The 22276-nt window shown below is 41.1% G+C and overlaps 1 protein-coding gene across 1 annotated transcript in view; it reads right to left on the bottom strand.

The window, feature by feature from the left end:
* LOC139470292 (parathyroid hormone/parathyroid hormone-related peptide receptor-like) overlaps positions 1-19423 on the bottom strand; it is a 218466-nt gene extending 199043 nt beyond the window's left edge. The window contains exon 1 of the mRNA XM_071252651.1: positions 18923-19423. Within this exon, the coding sequence (XP_071108752.1) occupies positions 18923-18988 (66 nt within the window). The 5' untranslated portion in view covers positions 18989-19423. The remainder of the gene's footprint in view (positions 1-18922) is intronic.
* Positions 19424-22276: the final 2853 nt, after the last annotated feature.

The raw sequence follows: 22276 nt of genomic DNA, 5'->3' as shown, positions 1-22276 counted from the left end.
ATATCATTTTACGTGCAACGTATATATGTGCATGCGTTCCATTTTCACAAAAAAATATCCGAAACGCCAAGAACGTTTTCAATCCCCTGTCAAGTCTAAAAATTTGATTCTCTTTGGTCTTTTCTTATGTATTAAAAGGTAATTGAAAAGAGAAAATCTGACAATATTTTCATTTCAGAGACTAATGTTAGTCATTGTGTTCCTTGATTATTAATTGCATGAACATTTGCACAAATAATATCCAGAGACATGTAATGATGTTCTGTCCCCTAGCTACAGCATAACACAGAAGTTAGATTATGTCCTCGGTTTGTAGGCTTGGCCGATATGTTCCCTAAGGCACATTCACATAGATGGCGTTTACTGGTTTGTGCCCATGCATTCACACACACCATATAACGGATTGTCCTTTCAGCACTACAGATGCTGAACAGGGATGCTGACAAACATCAAAGAAGAAGGTTTGCTGCCCCCGGTGTTGATCCTCTTCTGAGAAGCCATGTATGTATTCTATACCTCCAAGATCCCGGGCACGCATACCTTAAGGCAACATCCTTACACAACGTATATGATTGTAAAATGCCATCTTCATTGATAGAAAAAACATGATTAAATTTACCTCTTTGCAAAGGCCAGTTCACTGGGTTTACGCTGTTTACGCTGTATCTGCCACCAGCACATCACAACATGAAATCACTGCAGAGACTGCCAATTTCCATATAGTCAACCGTATTCTTATGATACATTTGATAAAGGATGTTGGAAAGTAATGGGAGTGTGTACTTCAATCTGATTGCTTGAAAGACGTTAACTGGGATTGAATCTGGAAAATCTCTCTGACCTTTCACAACGGATGAATACTTTTGTTTCCTCAATCACAAATGGACACACTAACTGGAGTTTCAGTTTGATCGATATTGATAAGAAAAACTTTGATTTTTTCTTTTCACATTCTGCTGACAAGAGGCGATCAGTTGTTATGGAACAATATGACGTCATGTCATCCTTTGTATCATGACGTCATAGCATTCCGGTGTTATTCATGTGTGTCTCACATCTGTGAGAGGTCACGAAACGAGAGAGTGCTACGGACAAGTACTCATAACATTTGTCTTTTATAATGCTAACATGGAAAGTCATATTTTGGCGTTGCGTGCAATTTCGCGTCGACTTTAAACTGGCATTAACAATGTTCATCTTAGAGTATATGTCAGCTGGAATTATATGATGTCACCGTCTACATATCCAACACGTGCCGATAATACAGATAATAAGATCAATGGGCACGTGCTGCTGTTGCTAAGACTTTAACCAAATGCAATCTGGAAACATTCCGACTGTTTGCGTGTAATCAGTGCATCAAGACAACACGATTATCATGCCTTGTGAACTTAACAAGAAGCAGCTCTCTAGCCAGAAGCACCTGCATCGGATTATGAAGCCAGATTATGTGTAATACGAGTATTTATTCAGAATCGTACAATGGACCCTGCTTTCGGTAGAGATTTCTTATGATTATGGAAAGGGTTTTGTAGCTTTTATTTACATCTGTTGTAAGCAGAAACAGATACATGCACCACGTGCAGCCCAGAATCCACATACCATACCATACCATACCATACCATACCATACCACACCATACCATACCATGTGGTTTCGTTAATCAAAGCGATATTAGTGGTATGAATCTTCAAGATAGTGCTTTAGTCATGACAGCCGTTTCCGTGGAAAAAAGACTTGCGGTCAAAATGAGTTTTATCCTTACTCCTCATGTGTAACGAGAAAAAACTTGTGCTTAAAAATATGTTTTATAAATTAAATTCAATATATATTGTTTCAGAGAAGACCACCTCCTTGATCTAGATGATAGAGCACCTGTCTGGAAAGCGGAAGATCGGTGGTTTGATCCTCGGTTAAAAGACGTTAAAAGATTGTAGTTGTTGTTACCCTGCCTGGCGTACGGCATTAGTGAGTGAGTGAGTATGGATTTACGCCGCTTTTAGCAATATTCCAGCAATATCACGGCGGGGGACACCAGAAATGGGCTTCACACATTGTACCCATGTCGGGAATCGAACACGGGTCTTCGGCGTGGCGAGCGAACGCTTTAACCACTAGGCTACCCGACCGCCCCCGTACGGCATTAAGGGATGAAACAAGGACTACTTGGTCGGCTTGGATTCAGTAGACTGACTGAAAGGATTATCCATGTTTAGCTGCGGCATGGTATCTTAGTGGACAAGTATGTATATATATATATATATATATATATCTATATCTATATCTATCTATCTATCTATCTATCTATCTATCTATCTATCTATCTATCTATCTAGATAGATAGATAGATAGATAGATAGATAGATAGATATATTCTTCAAAAAAAGAAACTTGGCACTGACTTTCAAAATGTAATATGATGGGATTGTTTCAAAATAGGACACAGAAACCAAAATTGAAACACTGTTTGAAGATCAATGTACACAATGTTCAAAACATTAATCGTATCACCTGGACAGACACACGTACACGATACAGTTAATGTCAAAGGGGTACAGAAAATGTCAGTATCGGTTGTGCTCACCACGTGCATCAATCACCGCTTGACAACGACGACCCATAGATGCAATCAAGTTGTCAATAACAGCTGTTGGATGTGCTACCATTCATGCTGAAGTGCATCAAGAAGCGCCGGAAGTGTTTGGGGCGGTGGATTCCTTCTGCGAACGCGTCGATCCAACTCGTCCCACACATGCTCAATCGGGGACAAATCTGGTGACCGGGCTGGCCAAGGTAATGTCTGGATGTTGTTGTGCAGCAGTCCTGATAAACACGTGCAATATGCGGTCGAGCGTTGTCCTGCTTGAACTGTTCGCCATGAACGTTGACGTGAGGAAGAACGTAAAGCTGTAGGATCAAGTCTCGCACACCTGTCAATGCACCTGCCACATGCACGAGAGGCGTCCTACCACCGTGATGAATTCCGGCCCATACCATGACACTCCCGCCGCCAAATGGGACAACCTGCTGCACACAGTTGGGGGCGTAACGTTCACCCCGACGTCTGTAGTCACGTGCGCGTGAGTAGGAAACGGGACTCGTCAGTAAACAGGAAATGTCTCCACCTTGCACGTGCCCATCTAACCCTCTGTTGGCGCCAAAGCAGACGGTCCGCCAGATGACGTGGGGTCAATACATGACGTCGAACAGGTCTTCGTGCAAAAAGTCCAGCCTCCCTGAGTCTGTTGCGTACCGTTTGATCTGATATTCTGCGTACCCGAGGGATCTGTGTGGTTGTAGACGTGGCTGTAGTAGTGCGGTCCTCGGAGGTGTCGCAGCCGGATGTATCGATCTTGTGCTTGGGTTGTCACCCTTGGTCTTCCTGACCTTGGTCTGTCGTCAACTCTGTTGGTGTTGTTGTATCGGGTCAACAGTGCGGAGATTGTCTGTCTGGATACGCCAAAGTGCCGGGCCACTCCTTGCTGACTTACTCCAGCTTGTAATCTCCCAATGGCGTTTTTCCGTTGAGCTGCATTCAGTCTTGGCATTCTGTCACCGCCTCTACTGCCGTTATAAGGACTGTATGAACAGCCGTTGATGTGGATTTTTATACCCATTCAGCAGGTGGGGGCTTCATGCCTAAATGCAGGATCCTGTGCTGCACGTTTTTTACAGGCGGTTGCGTTTGGATGAAGCTGTAAAATTGATCCCCAAACGCTACGTTTATGTGCTTTGCATGTGTTTCCGCGAATTATAGACACATCATCGTTCTGTTTGACTTATTTGGTTCTCATTTAATGTAATTATTTTAGATATATATTACATCTATGTCAAGTTTCTTTTTTTGAAGAGTATACACACACACACACCCCACATATATATATATATATATATATATATATATATATATATATATATATATATATATATATATATATATATATATGGGTCGGGTAGCCTAGTGGTTAAAGCGTTCGCTCGATACGCCAAAGACCCGGGTTCGATTCCCGACATGGGTACAATGTGTGAAGCCCATTTCTGGTATACCCCGTCGTGATTTTGCTGGAATATTGCTAAAAGCGTCGTACTCACTCACTCTCTGTAGGCTGAAAACTGGCATCCAATCGGGTCCACTCGGCTTTTCCCGCTGCCTACATAACATGGGGCGGCAATGGAACAGGATGTGGGAATAAGGAGATAAAACATACTCTGTTTTAAAATTTGAAGTCGTCTCACCCTAAATTCGATACCTGTTATTTTTTAATTTGGATCCGAGCGCTGTAGCTTAAGCAAACAAGCCGAAAATCATTGCTCACTGAAAACGTTTAACATGAACATGGTGATTGTTTAAACATTTCATAACTGGAATGCTTGCAATAGTTATGAGAAGAAATTAGTCAATTTATTTTAGGCGTGGGGGTATTTTTCATATTCAGATTTAGATTGTTGCAGAGGATGTACACCACCTGGGATGGTCATGGTTCCAGCGGGTTTCATTCTCAATGTTCTTTATCTACTGGATACGAAGCAATGTTTGGATGTTTACCTCTCAGACACGTAGTTAGGATAAGATATATGGATGAACAACTTCTTATTACAATTAGGAGTGACGTTTCGGTGTAGGTTCTAACACCGTTATCAAGAAAATGACACGTGTTCTACTTCAGAGACCTAATAATAATTATATATTGTAGTACACAAGCCACGACAATTATCTTAGACTGGGGTAAACCTTTTACATCGACATTAAGCGAATTCAAAGATAAAAGCAGTCGTACCCATTAAATCTCACTTGTCAAAACACTGTAAGAAGTAACAATGGGTAACGTTGAGGAAAATTCATTGCGACTTTTGTGTTTTGAATTGGTGCTTGGTATCGCAGGTATCGCAGGTATCGCAGGGCACTTCGTGTTTACTGGTACAGAAGACTACGGTTATAACGAACTCGAGGGGGCCACTAATTTTAGTACGTAATAACCGTAGTTCATTATATGCATACATACAGCATATATACAACAAATGGTCGGGACTAAAAATAAATTCGTTATATCCGTCAGTTCGTTATAAGCGTGTTCGTTATAAACGTAGTTTACTGTATCTGATATCACGTTGGTGCAGCCTAGGTGCTGCTGAAACAAATACCCATGGTCTGACGTGGCAAATACCCGGGGTCAGCCATGACGATAACCCAGGATCTGCCCTGACAAATACCAAATACTCGGGATCTGTAATGAGTCAATATCCATCACTTGACAGCTCAATACTGATCATGTGACGAGTCTATATTCGAGGTCAGTATCAATCAGAAGATTTTGGGGGTCTACGTTGAAATGTATTGCTTCGCCAAGTGGAACGGATTAACAAATGATTCTTAATGGAAGTGTATATATGTATACACACATATTGGACAGGGAAAAGATCGAGTACCGAGCAGTCATAGTTTTTAACTTCAGATATTAAGATATTCATGACCGCATGTCTCAAGTGTATACGGATAAGTGCCCTACCTATTCTACTGTTAAATGTTGCTATTTTGGAGGCGTGGAGAACAAGCCTTGATGATGACCCAAGGTCTGGAGGTCCCTCAACATCCATCAATGGAGATTCAATCAAGGTAATAGAAAAACTTATACTGTCAAGATTGACGTATTGCCATTGCTGAACTTGAGTACGACATAGGTCTAAGCCATGGATCCAGTTATGGCAACTATATTATTGGTTGCAAGGGTGTGACTTAGAAAGTCAAAAGACGATTACCGGTGCCTACAATGCTGATTTGCTTCATCGCCTGAGAGATTCTGGCAAAGAAAAGCGGCGAGGAATGCTGACTGCTGGAGTTTTACTACTTCATGACAATGCCTCTTCACACACCCTGGACTTGCAAAGGCTGCTGTGAGGCAATGTGGGTTCGAGGAGCTTCCTCATCCTCCATACTCGCCAGCCCTGCCACCGAGTGATTTCCACCTGTTTTCGAAAATGAAAGAACATCTTCGTGGAATGCGCTATGACGAGAACGATTACCTCAAAGCTGCCGTGAATGGGTTTTTCAGGGTTGCTTCAGGAAGCTTCTTCCTGACTGGATTTGAAAAGCTTCACTGTCGATATGAGTTAAAAACACTTTCACAATTTTTGGTTTTGTTTATTTGGCTTAGAACTTTGTGACCAGCTCTCGAACGATCGCACTAGGTATAACTTTCGATACCATTACTGCATCTGATCTATAGGGCTGATGACTGACCTGATGACTGATGAAGCAATAACACTTTCACACACATGCAAAGAAATTCCTGAAAACACGTACTCAGATTGATGTTTCATACTTGTATTTACTTACTATATTTTGGAGGTTATAAAGGGAAACAGCTCAAGACTGTATACTATATCTCAATAATTGATGGCGTCTGTTACACATTCAGCATTCAGCGTCAACAACTTTTCCAAAGGACAGACGCTAAGTCGCCATTGAAGTCTGGGCGATGAACGCTGGTACAGACTCTGTATTGTAGACACTACGTGGTGTGGTTTCTTTGGTTTATAGTAAACACGGTGTTATTGCCTTCAAGTTGAATACTGTGCTTACATATTTACTGCCAAACCACCCACTCTCCTGTCACGTTTACATGAAGAAATTGATAATTGGTCCGATACAAACACGACTTTCACAGATCAATTTAATCGTGTCAATACAATGGAAACGTATTCATGTGAAAGAGTGGGCGGGTGTTTGTTTGGGCAGGTGATTGAGTGATTGATGTATATCTTGAACGCGACGTAAAACCCAATTTCACCTCACTTCTCTTTTCTCTCTCTCCCCCTCTCCATCCGTCTTGCTCGAAGTCTCTCTCACTCTCGCTATCAATACCTTTTTTATTCTCAACCTCTATACCTCTCTGTCACTCTAAACCACTCTCACTCTCGTTCAGCCAAAGGTTTTCGTTTTTTAAGCTTAAAAAAGCTTATAGACGTTGGTAATTCAAACGAGCATTAAAGTGGTGCAGACAAACCAAGGATCAAAACCAAAGTGAATACGGGAATCGAACCAACGAGCCGCCGAAGGCAATAAAAGTTATGTTTGCTATCATGGCAACATTTATTGTTTTATATCAATCATCATAATTCAGACAAGCTTGTCACCGCAGACGTTGTACGTCACACTTGAACATGTTATATCACAATAAATCACCCTTCCTTACAGATAGTTTGCTTAAAAATCCGTAATTTCCTTTGAAACCCTTTGCAAATGGTTTGCGCATCTCACCTCACGAACAATAAAGATACATAATGATTACATTCTGACATGCCGTCATTCCTGCTGATCCTCGACCCGCATCCAAAGTGAAGTTGCAGATGCATGCTGCTTCTTTTCAAGAGATACGCTATCTGATAGTGTCACTGGATCGGGTAGGATGTTGTTCGTTTTGAGGTACGACATTGAGCTCTGGAATTCATCAGATTAAAAAAATCAATTTCTATTTCCTTTTATTATTAATATTAAGTGCCATTGGATCCTTCTTCATCCCTTCGCGAACATCTGCTATCATCACTATTTGATAGTGATTCATAAACAAATGCTCATGGTGTAGTCGGAATCGTACACTCGACTCCGGACTTCTCGAGATATTGCTTATGAATGTATAAAGGGTTAAGTCGCTTTTACCGTACAGTGCCAAGAGGATATTTAATGTTGTCGGACTGATATGAAACTCAAGACTTGTTGTCTTGACGTCCGACCTTTAAACGTGCTGTAATGTATTCTGGGTATATTTTTGGATTATCGATACATACACTTTATTGTGTTTAAGTAATCTTTAACTTACGTGCCCGATGTGTGCCTATCATTGTCACTGTGAAGAACCTGCTCGTTATTCAATATTAATAAATGTTTGGAGTTTTATTACTGCAACGAATCTTTTGATAGATAATAAAATAAAATAAATATTTTATTAGAGGACGAATTTAATTGGGGTTTATTTTTAATTCACTTGGCGTCAGTATTAGTTTAATAAGTTTATAACTATCTTTATAGGGATGCTTGATTTCTTGAAAACACAAACCCTGTGATACGAGGGGCGTTCAATATGTTTTGCAACTTCAATATTTGACCAAGTCAATATAATCTCCATTCACCTCAAAACACTTATTCCATTTGTCCTTCATACTTTTAATACCACTTTTATAGAAATCCCCAGATTGGCCCTCTAACCACGCCCCTGTGGCAGCCTTTATGTCCTCGTCATCCTGGAAGCGTCTTCCACGTAGGGCAGATTTTATTTGCCGGAACAGGAAATAGTCACTGGGGGCTAAGTCTGGGCTGTACAGTTAAATCATCCCCTACAGACAAGACTTCACTTCAAAATAGAGGACGCAATGATGGTTAAGTCAAACGATCCCGATATTTCCTCTCAAACCCGTTGTAGAGACTTTGCTGATGTCACCGAACGATGAAGTTTAATAATTAAATTAATTGATAAATAACACGTTCTTTATATGCCGCCATTCCTTGCTGCCCTTCAACCCGAAGCTAACAGTGACCTCAACCCACACCACTCCCCAGACAACTACTGGCCCCCCTTCAGACCTCTACACCCCTAACCCCCCTCAGACCTCTACCCAGACTCCTCCCCTCAGGACACTTCCCAAAACCTTAACCAAGACCCCCTCAGACCTCAACCCAGACCCTCTACAGTCCTCTATCCAGCCATCTACTCAAGTCCCAAAAGACCACTGCCTAGACCCCCAAAGACCACTACCTAGACCCCCAAAGACCACTTCCTAGACCCCAAAGACCTCTACCTAGACCCCATAGACCACTACCTAGACCCTCAAAGACCACTACCTAGACCCCCAAAGACCTCTACCTAGAACCTCTCAGACCTAAACCCAGACCCCCTTCAGTCCTCTATCCAGACATCTACCTAGACCCGCAAAGTCCACTACCAAGACCCCCAAAGACCACTACCTAGACTCTCAAAGACCACTACCTAGACTCCCAAAGATGACTACCTAGACCCCCAAAGACCACTACCTAGACACCCAAAGACCACTACCTAGACTCTCAAAGACCACTACCTAGACCCCCAAAGACCACTACCTAGACCCTCAAAGACTGCTACCTAGACCCCCAAAGACCACTACCTAGACCCCCAAAGACCGCTACCTAGACTCCCAAAGACCTCTACCTAGATCCCATCAGATCTACCGAATGTTCACCTGCCGGCCCCTAAACACGCCTGACACCATCACACACTAAATACATTCAATTTGTTTCTTCATCGGTTTACACACCATCCCCTGTCTGTTCGCATAAACAGCCGGTGACCCTTGCTCCCGTCTAGACGTGTACGATATACCAGCCAGGTATGCTGGCGATATGTGATAGGTGTGGACCTCTCCCCTGTGATCAGTTGCGGCAACTGGGAAAATATCGATAAGCCACGTGTATATTTGCACAAGAACCTTCACTTGCTTCCTAGTTGCTTATGGTGTAGAGATTGTGGGATTAGGGCATTTCATAACGGTATCGCCAACACATACATACACTACGATAGCGACTCTGGGAGAGACTGTGTGCTATGCCGATATAAACACAGAAGGCCACTAGTTCAAGGTACGAGGGGTCACTGAAAACTTCGGAGACTAACACGAAAGTATTTATAATACATTCTGAACGTTTGCATGTACAACAATTGCAAGTACAGCAATTTCATGCTTACAGCCTTCATTTTAACCAAATACATAATCAGGCAGCATATTTTTGCAAGCGAAGCAACTTATAACCATTCGCGTTATACCAAAAGACGTTAAAAGATGGTACTTGTTGTTACCCTGTCTGGCGCTCGGCATTAAGGGGCTAAAACAAGGACTGGTCGGCTCGGAGTCAGGATACTGTGTCTGAGTGGAGTATTCGTGTTCAACTACGACATGGTGGGCTAGCACTATAAATCGGCATTAATCCGGACTAGTACAAGCAGCCACACCCACACACACGTGCATGCACGTCGCTATATAAGTGCAAAATCCTTAGACGCGACGTAAAACCCAATTTCACCTCACCTATTACCGCGCTGTCACCAAGACTTTGTACGTCTGAAGTGGCAAACTTTAGAGGATGATGTTCCTTCCTTGGCGCCTGTTAAGAGATGGGCAGCTGAATTCAAGAGGGTAAGAGAGCTTCTGAGATGATCCAAGGTAAGGAAGACCTTCAACTGTCATCACTAAGGAGTATGTTCAGGATATACATAATATGGATGATCGACGTCTCTCCAGACGTCACATTGCCAGTACTGTAGACATCACTTTAATATAGCTGAGAACATTGTTAGCTCGTTACCGAAGGAGTGAGTGAGTGAGTTGGGATTAACGCCGCTTTTGACAGTATTCCAGCTATATCACAGCGTGTCAGCTTAATGTGGGAGGAAAGCCCGAAGTAATGCAGGTCTCAGACGTTTACCACTTCGGTAAAACCCACGAGCACGGGTATGGTGCTGACAAACCTAGAAACAAAATTGGAAAAACTGGGATTCGAACCCACAATCACATGGTACATGTCATGAAGCCCAGGTGGTGCTCCCTGTCACGATTTGACTGGAATATTGCCACAAGTGGCGTAGGAGCACACCATTTACTCACACACTAAACTTTAACAATTCACATTGAACAGATTTTTGTTTTTGTAACTATTACCAACAAGTGCATATTTGTGATACTTGTGTCGTAAGCTGAATATATTGAAAAGAAAACACCCCTTACATAATACATACGTGACGTTAATCGGCTCAGTGATAGATATTTCTCAGCTTGAATCACCGAGTATGTAATCAATCAGCAACAGAATCCAGGATAGGTTATTGTCTTCAGTATCATCATATCGATTACACCACACTGTCTAAAAGGTGCGGTCGGGTAGCCTAGTGGTTTAAGCGTTCGCTCGTCACGCCGAAGACCCGGGTTCGATTCCCGACATGGCTACAATGTGTGAAGCCCATTTCTGGTGTCCCCCGCCGTGATATTGCTGGAATATTGCTAAAAGCGGCGTAAAACCATACTCACTCACTCACTGTCTAAGGGCTACACGCATTAGCTCGCAAAGTCGAGTAAGTTATGTTAATAGATCACCTGTCATGGCAAGCAAATGAAATATGACTCACCCCAATACAACGCGGGCATGTATAGAATTACAACCAGATTAACACTGGATATGTTTCTATCTATATACATAGACGTCAAAAGTGAGAGAGATGGCGAGTTGGGTTTAACGCCGCTTTTAGCAGTATTACAGTTATATCACGGCGTGTCAGCTTAATGTGGGAGGAAAGCCCGAAGTGATGCAGGTTTGAGACGTTTACCACTTCGGTGAAACCCACAAGCATGGGTATGGTGCTGACAAACCTAGATACAATTTGGGCGAAGCTGGATTCGAACCCCAAACCATAGGTTTCTGGCGTGTCCAAGGGACACAACATTTTATAATCATATTGAGTCGCACTAGACTTACACAAGTCTCTTAGGCAATTTATAATGGTTAACATAATAATCACTTCTAGATTATGTAAATAATAAGAACAAGTTGTCCCTATAAAAGACTGGTGTCCTTGGAATGTCCGCTTATCTGGACCTAGCTTACTTGGACCTATCATTCAGTAAAGACTTGGAGCAAGGCGAGAGTCGCACCACTCAGCATTAGTGTTGGGAACAAGCTGATAAATAAGCTTCCAAATCTCTCTCGAACAACGAACATAATTTCTTTGGTTGAGACAATCACGATTTCCAACTACTCTTACTTATTCCTGTAATCCATGACGAGAATATCAATTAAAACACAAGCGTTTGACTAGCCTGGCAATATACATGTAGGTTCTATCTGCCGTATAAGCAAAGCTAGGACACCAAACAGTGTTTGTCCCAGAGGGACGCGGCAAACTCCCTCTCACTCAAGCAGATATGTTGACATCTTTATTAAACCAAAATACTCCTTGATACCTCGAAAGATTAAAGAAGGAAGCGTTGCATTAACGTTAACGTGTTAATGAGAATTGACTTTGGACGTTTTAATAATAGACAGGTGTCCCAGTAGGTGATATACCTTTTTCAATGTAAGGTAAGAATATAATTAACTGAGGGCAAAATAAACCGAGTTTGTTTAGTTTTGAAACAATTATTTAAATTTTAAAACTTTTTAAAATAAAAAAACCCTGTTGTTTAATTTGATTTGCCTAATTAACTATCACTCGTTCCTGCAACAATTTGTAAAAAGTAATCTATGGCTAGGTAATTGTGTGTAAAAAATAAATTAGTTCAAAGAAGTCTGATGTAAGAATGAATTTGAAACCACATGACCCCTACCGTGTTTGTAATATTACAAATCTGTCCCGAAAAAAGCAAATATATTGATTTTCAAAGATAAGATGTCTAAGACACCCATCAGAAGTTGTGTATAATGCGAATGGGTTTTTGAATTTTAAAAGTTTTAAATCAAATTATAATTTAAAAATACAACCATTCTTTGGGAACTGACAAGGCGCCCGTACATTTTAAGTTTGGATATAAAACTTAAGATACTTTCGATTGAAAAGAAGACAGGTAAGAAATGAATTTCCAACCTACCAAGTTAAAAAAGTTAGGAATATATGCCGCAAAAAGCAAATTTGCGTTTTTCAAAGATGAGATGTCCGAGATACCCATCAGCAGTTGTGTATTATGCGATGTTCAATTATTTTTTTAAAAGTTTTAATTCAAATTATATTTAAAAAAATAAAACCATGTCTAAGTATTCTCTGAGTTCTGACAAAGTACAGTACAGTACATTATTGGACATAATATCGCTAACTGAAGAAATTGAAAATCAAACATATATTATAATTAATTGAGGGCTATAGTTTCTTTGCTCCCAAGTATATGTCAAGGTACTGTAGCTTGCATGGTTATATATACCACAGCAACAACAAAAAACATTCACCGATGCCAGAAGCAATAGTTTCATGTAAAGTATATGTTATAATTGTAAACTTTCAATGAAAAACATGCATTACAAATTAAAATTTACAAAATGTCAATGACGTTCCAATAATTTGGAATATGTTTTGTTAAGCCCATTTATGTTGTCCCCCGCCGGGGCATTGCTTGATGAGTGCTTAAAACGGCGTAAAACCATACTCACTCACTAAAATAGCAAAATCTTTCAGTTTCATAATCGTCATAATGACACACTTTCCAGACCATAAATATAAAAACTTTGAGTATGCTGTTGAAACAATGTGAAAGCTATCGTATTCGTTGTCATAATAAAATTATATAAAAAGCAATGTAATCCACCACTGTCCTTATCGCTCGAAAATGTATATTCATAAGCTGAGAGAATTATTAAATTTTGTACTGTGTATGGGAAGTGCAAACAATTTGTGAGGGTGGCAGCCTCTTCATTAACGTTTATAGTCAATATAGTTGTAATTTTCAACCTAGAAATCAATAATGGCATGACACTGAGTTACTGCGTACCAGAGTGTCAAATGTCGCGATCATGTGCCTCGTGAAAAGAAAGTTTTTATTCAAAATCTATTTTCTTCATTTAGAATAAAAAATCAACTTTTAGAGTTGATAACGTGATTGTTTCGCCCAACGTGTTCAGTAGCTTAAAAATGGTTAAAAAGGTGTGCGTATTTTGCTATTCGTCGTCTGAGAAGAGCTAAGCTTTGATGTGAGAAAACTTTTGTTTTTATTTAAAATCTATTTTCTTCATTTGGAATAAAACTTCAACTTTTAGAGTTGATAACGTGATTGTTTCGCCCAACTCGTTCAGTAGCTAAATAATGGTTAAAAAGGTGTGCGTGTTTTGCTATTCATCATCTGAGTAGAGCTAAGCGTTGATGTGAGAAAACTCGTAAAACCTTGTTTAATCATTGAAGCAGGATTCCACCTCTCTGGCCTTGGGGCTGTCTGGAGTCTGCAAAACCTTTGACGCATTTCATTCTAGAATCTACATGTTGACTTTTCATAGTGTTTTTCCTATTCCATTCCCCTTGGATAACAAACGTCCATCAACATGTATATATACTTTAGGGGCAGAGAGAAAACATATTTATCAACATCGCCTCCATCGAAAGGTCTGGCATGGCGCCATCAACAATTAAAACTTCTCGTCAAGATAAATAAATAAAAGCTCAGCTACCGTGGTTTGTGATGAAGAATATGTTTGTTATATTCAGTTAAGATAAAGCCATGACTGTCTTTCTGATTTCAACGTTTAAGGGTCAGAAATGTCAGACTGCGGCATTGTATCGTAGTGGGCGAGCACTAAGATGGTATATAAGTCTGGTGAGGTGAGGTGAAATTGGGTTTAACGTCGCGTCCATGATTATTGCACTTATATAGCGACGTGAATGTACGTGTATGTGTTTGTGTGGCTGCTTGTACTAGTCCAGACTGATGCCGATTTATAGTGCTAGCTCACTGTGATACCATGCCGCAGCTTAACATGAATACCCCACGACCAGTCCTTGTTTTAGCCGCTTAATGCCGAGCGCCAGACAGGGTAACAACAAGTACCATCTTTTAACGTCTTTTGGTATTACGCGGTCGGGGATCGAACCCCGGACCTTCCGCTCTCCGTGCGAACGCTCTACCACTAGACCACGGAGGCGGTAAGTCTGGACTAGTACAAGCAGCCACATACACACGTGTATACACTTGGCTATATATATGTGGAATACTAAACGAACTCCCGTGTAATACCAATTTTATGATACTCGTGAATAGTTCTGGCATGCGACTCGCTTTCGCTCTTGAGATACCAGGACTATTCAATCGTATAATAAAACTGGTATCACAATGTTATTTAAAGGGGTAACCTCTTCACGGGCAAGTAATAATATGTGTAATATTCTTTACTTTAAACCCCATTTCACCTCACCTAAACTTAACGTGGAAGGAAATGTGAAAGTGACGCATATAGTAGACGTTTATCATTTATGTTCGTTTGTTTGTCTGTTTAACGCCGCACTCAGAAATATTCCAGACATATGACGGTCTGTAAATAATCGAGCCTGGACCAGACAATCCAGTGATTGACATAGCATCCATCCATTGGGATACGATGACATGCATCAACCAAGTCAGCGAACCAAAAAACCGTTCATTACTGTATGGCACGGCAAATTAAGTGGGTTCATGGACATGGGATCACGTTCGCTCATGGAAGCAGGGAGACACTCATATCTGAAGCGTTGGTAAAATATCGTGTCAAAGAATCGTGTTGTTTTTGACTCATTAAATGGCAGCAGAAAAAAGTAACATGTATCTACACATCTCTGCACAAGGGAGCGTGGGTGGGGGTTGGGGGTGGGGTAGGGGGTGAGACGGCTTACCCAATTACTTACTAAAGATCAGTTCTGTTAACCCACGGATATAATCCGTAATGTGAAACATGTGGATTTATAAAGTGTTACTCTAATTCATAAAGTAACACATATTGATTCATAATGTGTGTCACGCTAATTCATGTTTGTTATGCTAATGTATAAGTGTGTGACGCTAATGCATAATATGTGTCACGCGAATTCATAAAATGTTACGCGAATTCATAATGTGTGTTACATTAATTCATGTGTGTTATGCTAATGCATAAGTGTGTCACGCTAATGCATAATATGTGTTACAAGAATTCATAATGTGTGTCATGCTAATTCATAATGTGTTACATTAATTCATGAGTGTCACGCTAATTCATAATGTGCGTCACGTTTATACATAATGTGTATAACACTAATTCATAATGTGTGTCAAGCTAATTCATAATGTGTGTTACACCAATTCTTTATGTGTTACGCTAATTCATAATTGTGTGACGCTAATTCACATCGTGTGTTACTCTATTTCACATTATGCTTTACGTTAATTCGTTTTGTGACACAATCAAATTCATAATGTTTATGCTAATCAATATCATTAAAAATAATACCATAACTCTCCTCTGTTAATTCATAATGTTTGTGGGCGGTCGGGTAGCCTAGTGGTTAAAGCGTTCGCTCGTCACGCCGAAGACCCGGGTTCGATTCCCGACATGGGTACAAGGTGTGAAGCCCATTTCTGGTGTCCCCCGCCGTGATATTGCTGGAATATTGCTTAAAGCGGCGTAAAACCATATTCACTCACTCATAATGTTTGTTGGACTGAACTATCATCCAATAGCCGGCATAAGCTCCTTTGATGTTTTCATGGCAATAAAAGGCATACTCAAAAAAGGCACAGATTACACATATGTTGTAGCTCAGATATCGCCCTACTGTTTGGGGCATCGCTCAGCGAATGAATTAGAGTTGACTGATAACTGTGTCGCAATGTGCAATGTCACATCAAACGGAGTCAGAGAAATAACAATATTGTTTTTGCATCCGTTCTAGTGATACAATGGAAAACAATATTGACAAAGTACCGACATTTGTGATCTGATTAATCAGGTTTGGTCCCTTATTGGCATTGTGAAATATTGAATTCGATTCCACACCAGAAAAAAAATCTTGCTGGTATGCTCTTGTCATTCAGGGCATGATTGTCAGCCATTGGACAATACATGATTAACGCTGGCGAGTGCATATAGCGCTTGCGCGATAGCTCGCTGATATTTTGTATACACAGTCTCGCGTCATCAGTAACTTGAATTGGAATTCTCTTACAGGACGTGACGTCACATATATGACGTTGGCTATTGTATTTACACTGTGTAAACAAAAAGATAAAAATAAACTGCTTCCTGATGGTAACGACATCGACCTTGACGGGACAAGGGTGAGTGAGTGAGTTGGGTTTAATGCCGCTTTTAACAGTATTACAGTTATATCACGGCGTGTCAGCTTAATGTGGGAGGAAAGCCCGAAGTGATGCAGGTCTGAGACGTTTACCACTTCGGTGAAACCAACGAGCACGGGTATGGTGCTGACAAACCAAGAAACATAATGGGGGAGAAACGGGATTAGAACCCACAATCATAGGTTTCTGGCGTGCCCAAGGGACGCAAGTCTGCTACATATGAGGCAATGTCTAAACCTGCCGTACAACGTGCACGAGCTGGAATGTCGGTTGGTTGGTTTGATGTTTTACGCTGCACGAAGCAATATTCCAGCTATATGACGGCGGTCTGTAAATAATCGAGTCTGAACAAGACAATCCAGTGATTGATATCATGAGCATCGATCCACGCAATTGGGATCGATGACATGCTTAAACCAAGTCAGCGAGCGATCCCGTTACTCGCCTCTTACGACAAGCATAGTCGCCTTTTACGCTGAAACGTGCTGGATTGAGACCGCAAACACATTGACGTTATAAGGAGGCTTACATCATCGACGAGGCGTCGTGTCCAGAAGACCTATCAGAACACTCGCGGAGGTCACAAAATATATCGATGCCATAACGGAGGTGCTATAGAAGCCTTGTAATCAAACTTTCATCATCTGTTCTTGAGACAAATAACACCTATGACCCCGGATGTGTTTGATTGCGTTTTGTTAATTCATCACAGGTGGAAAGAATTGTCGTTTGTTCGTGGTACCATAAATAATACATTCCAAATACATTTTTAAAAATGCGTAGATTGTATCGTTTTCTCTTTATAGTTTATACAGTATAGCGACACCAGCACTCTTCTCTGCCATATTCGAGTCAAAAGTCTATATGAGGACAAAACTTCGTTAGTCGGACCATCTTGTTGGGGACGTCAACATACGTACAGGACCATTAACCATGATCAGTTAAACGCGGCTAGAAATGGTACCGTCCGGATAAACAAGGTTCCATTGTACCATATAACTACCGACCGCATATGTGTTCAGACATACCACATATTCAAAGTAATTACATGTAATCGCCAATATTGTAATCATGATTACTTTTGTCAGAACCCTCTGACGTATGAACCCTTGACGTACAGACCACTGAAATTCGACCTCTGACATCCGTACCTTGGACGTACAGCCCACTGAAGTACGGACCTCTTGATGTACGAACTTCGGACCTAAAGACCGAGTACCTAAAGTACGAACCACTGGCGTTTTCATTAACAAACCTGGTTGGTTGGTTGGTTGGTTTGTTGTTTAACGCCGCACTCGGCAATATTCCATCTATATGACGGCGGTCTCACCCCGGATCTTCACGGGTCTAACAAACCTGGGCTACATTTAACATGATCTGTCGACAGAGGATCGCCATGCGTTATCATTTTAGTGCGGACCTACGGAATCGGACAAAGTTTGTGCACAAATCTTACTGTGTGACAATGAAACACAAATATTGACATGAGTGTTCAGTAAGAAATGCATCTGTCCAGTCAGTCCATTGCTTCTTGACTTTTTCACATGATGCTAAGTAACAGAACAGTTAAGCCCAACGGATGCTCATACATATCGACATAAATTTACATAAAGTGTACAACATGGTTAATACTTACCTGTAGCTAAGACATGCTTCAGGGAATACGTTATTTACGTTCTCAACTTCCCAAGTTGTCGCTTTTAATATGTTGAGAGAGAGAGAGAGAGAGAGATAGATAGAGAGAGAGAGAGAGAGAGAGAGAGAGAGAGAGAGAGAGAGAGAGAGAGAGAGAGAGAGAGAGAGAGAGACATGTTTGGGGAGATGAGCGAGTGGGAGTTGAGCAAAACACAATATTAAACAGAATTTCAGTTACATCACACATTTAAGACCCAAAGTTTCGGATACGGGAAAGTGTATGTTGTAGACAATCCGACGAGATTAATAAATAGGGTCGAATCAGGGACTCAAATAAACGACAATCGGAAAAATACACCCAATGGACTCCGCTTCTTAGACCACTGGGATATCCGTGACATACACGTCTATCTGTATACACCCAAAAGAAAACAACATTCTGATAATGCAAAACATAACTAATTAACTTAATAAATACAGTTCTTACCTCGGCATCAATAGTCAGGATGGTCTGTGTCCATGACGCCATCACGAGTAAACAAATAAATGCCATTGCTCTGTGCTTTTGTTCATTACCACGTGATTTATGTTGTCTCTGGTTAGTATTTCCACGAGTGGAGTCAAATGAGTATGGTCAAAACAAAGCTCCCACCTTCAAATGGGCCTTGAAGCCCAGAACACAGGACGTAAGTTTTCTCATTCTTCTGGTTTAGACCCAGAAGGTACCCGGTCGTATATTCCCATCGGCACCATCCACACAAACACACTTTTCTATTGCACCGTCTCTCGGCTACGTTGCCGAGGGCGTGTGTAGCTTACCACGTGTTTACAGTAAGAGATCTATGAATTGTGTCGACACACGTGTTCAAAATAATTTTGCTTCACGCAATTCCGATCGAACATATACGCTATTGATCATGCTCTCTACTGGTAGCATTAGGACTCACCAGGATCGTTTCCTTTAATGGTGTTGGTAATAACAATAACAATGAATCCAATGGTTCTCGTTGTTAAAAGGTCTGTTGAGTGTACACTCCCGAGAGAATTACGTGTATATTATAGTTTGTCTTTGGGTTAGGCGTTTATTTCAGAGCTGTGGCTATATGATCCCTGCTTCTAGTCTCATCTCATCTCTTGACGTCGAAAGTGCTGCCTAAAATAACCTCCCTTTGGCAGTTCTTGCAAACGGTGTAACCTCAATTTGCAATGTGCTCTTAGATTTATAACTGTCGTTCAAACTATCTGAAGGGCAGAGGTTCGTATTAAAACATAACTCAATATATTTTTTATCCAAATTCTTGAAAGATGAGTTGGTGTTATTTCGGAGGCATTCTGTTAGTTTCAACGTGACAAAACACCAACAAACTACAAGGACATTCACATCTTCTTGGTCGTGGCAACATAATGGACAATTGTACTATATGGGTTTATGAAATGGACAAAATGTCACCTAGCCCGCTGGAAATGTATAGTTAATCCATTACATTCCAGCGATAGTATTTCTGTCGAGGGCAATAACGTTTAAAATTTCTTCTGGGTTGTTCTATCTCATCTGATTCATTTCGCTAATGTTGAAAAAAACGTATAATCCTTCAAAGCAATTTCGATTTATTCATTAAGTATATTTCTCTCATCTCCAACCTTAATGTAACTCTTTAGAGAAGATGTATATGGCGAAAGATAAACCATAAAAAGATAATAAACCAAACTTGTTCCACATATCAAAGCGCTATCTTGACTTTTCTTGCTTCAGCCTTAATATTCCTCCTTGACACAAGGGCGGTAATCGTATGAAAGATATTTTCTGCACTCTAAAAAATGTATATGCTGTTTGAGTTGGTTATAAGGGTTTTGGTCAGAACAGTCGCGTATCACTGGCTGATGTTGATATGTGTGTTGTGTTAGCTTTGTAACTCCTTTTTGGTATTGAAACTTCACGTTTGCTCAGCACATGGATGACACACTGACGAGAACGCAAAACAGAATTGATCTTACAAACGAAAGGCAGTATTCAAACCATACGTTAATATCATTCACAGTTCGACTTTGAACCTATCCTCTATACAGTTGATACTATCCTGATGCTGTTGTGATGCTGTACTGATATCATAGTTCCTCGCGTGATGTTGATACTATTCTCAGCACTTTTCTTGTTTGATGTTGTCCTCCCCTTGCACAATGCTGACACCAGAATCAGAACGGAGTTGTGCGATGCTGTACGCCCCTGTCACAATGTTGCTGCGTTCAATGTGCGCTGCCCTACTGATGTACGGATGTGTACGTCCCTCGAACAATGTTGTGCTATTCTCAGAACGATGATTAGGCTGTCGTCAGAAATAGAAAATCACCCATCTCCGAAAAGAACTTGGCCCACTGTCATCCGTCATACACATTGGTCACTGATTGGTCAGATGCCTCTGGTGATTGCTTGACCCGTCAAATACCTTGACAAATTCGCTTTGGGTGTCTGCAAGAAAAAAAATCATTTTTTCAACTGTAATATACACGCATATGATTAATATAGCTGTGCGATAGTAGGATAGTTAAGTGCTAAAAGCACTTACTCGCCACGGCAACGTGCAGGGTTCGATTCGCCCCATTGATATAATGTGTGATGCACATTTGTGGTTAGTTGGTGTTCTTACTCTGCCTAGCCCGAGGTATTAAATGGACGAAGGGGATGGAGTGAGGGTACTGTGGCTGAGTGAGGTATCCATGGAAAACTGCGGCATGGCATCTCAGTGAGCTAGCACCATAAAGCCAGCATTAGTGCGGACTAATACATGCAGTACAACACGCGCACGCACGCACACGCAAACGCACACGCACACACATATTGCTATAATTTAGACCAGGTAGACCCGGACATTCAACCATGGTGGTACGAAGGTACTAGCCCACGAAGGCACCGCAATTCGCTGTGCAGAGTTGCGTCCCTTAGACACACCAGGAACCTATGTGGGAGTTTTCGAAACACAGTTCGCGCTGGTTAATGTTTTAGCACCATACCATTGTCGATACTTTCAACTGTCTACTTCGGCCTTTCCTCCAACATCAAACTGATACATCATGAAAGAACCGGAACACTCATCAAGAGGCGCTAATCACAACTGACTCACTCACCTAAACCCCAGGGTAACAACAAGTACCATCTTTAACGTCTATTGTATGACGCGGGCAGGGAATCGAACCACAGATCTTCCGCTCTCTGAGCAGACACGCCATCCTTTGCACCACGGAAGCGGTTTTATCTTACAACACAATGTACCTCTCCTTAAATATTAAAGACCAGGGGCGGTCGGGTAGCCTGGTGGTTAAAGCGTTCGCTCGTCACGCCGAAGACCCGGGTTCGATTCCGACATGGGTACAATGTGTGAAGCCAATTTCTGGTGATATTGCTGGAATATTGCGAAAAGCGGCGTAAAACAATACTCACTTAAAGACCATAACAGTTGACATTGAACCTGCTGTATAAATACTGTACAATGCAATGGATATCAACAATAATGAATTCTTGGCACTGTACACCTGTGGAGTATTTGAATCCTGGACCATAGTTCCCGTTACAGTTTCATCAGAAAGGTGCATGCACCTTTTCACTTTTGTCATGTCTAGTGCAGCTCTCAATGTTTTTTATGGTAGACGTTTGGAGGGCATTTCCAAATGTGACGCATCAGTGACCAAATATATGTCCAATGCAGTTTCTTATTTTGACTTGTACCATATGTTCCCGTGCTTTTTCATGTTAACAATTGACTTGCCTTTGCATGTGTTTGTGACAGGTGCCACCTGGTAGCATCACTATTTGATAGTGATTCATGAACTCATGCTCATGATATAA

The sequence above is a fragment of the Haliotis cracherodii genome, unplaced genomic scaffold, assembly GCF_022045235.1.
Source record: "Haliotis cracherodii isolate W230 unplaced genomic scaffold, xgHalCrac1.p SCAF_20, whole genome shotgun sequence".
Taxonomy (NCBI): domain Eukaryota; kingdom Metazoa; phylum Mollusca; class Gastropoda; order Lepetellida; family Haliotidae; genus Haliotis; species Haliotis cracherodii.
Note: the sequence above shows the minus strand (reverse complement) of the source record. Positions and strands in the feature narration are given on the sequence as shown.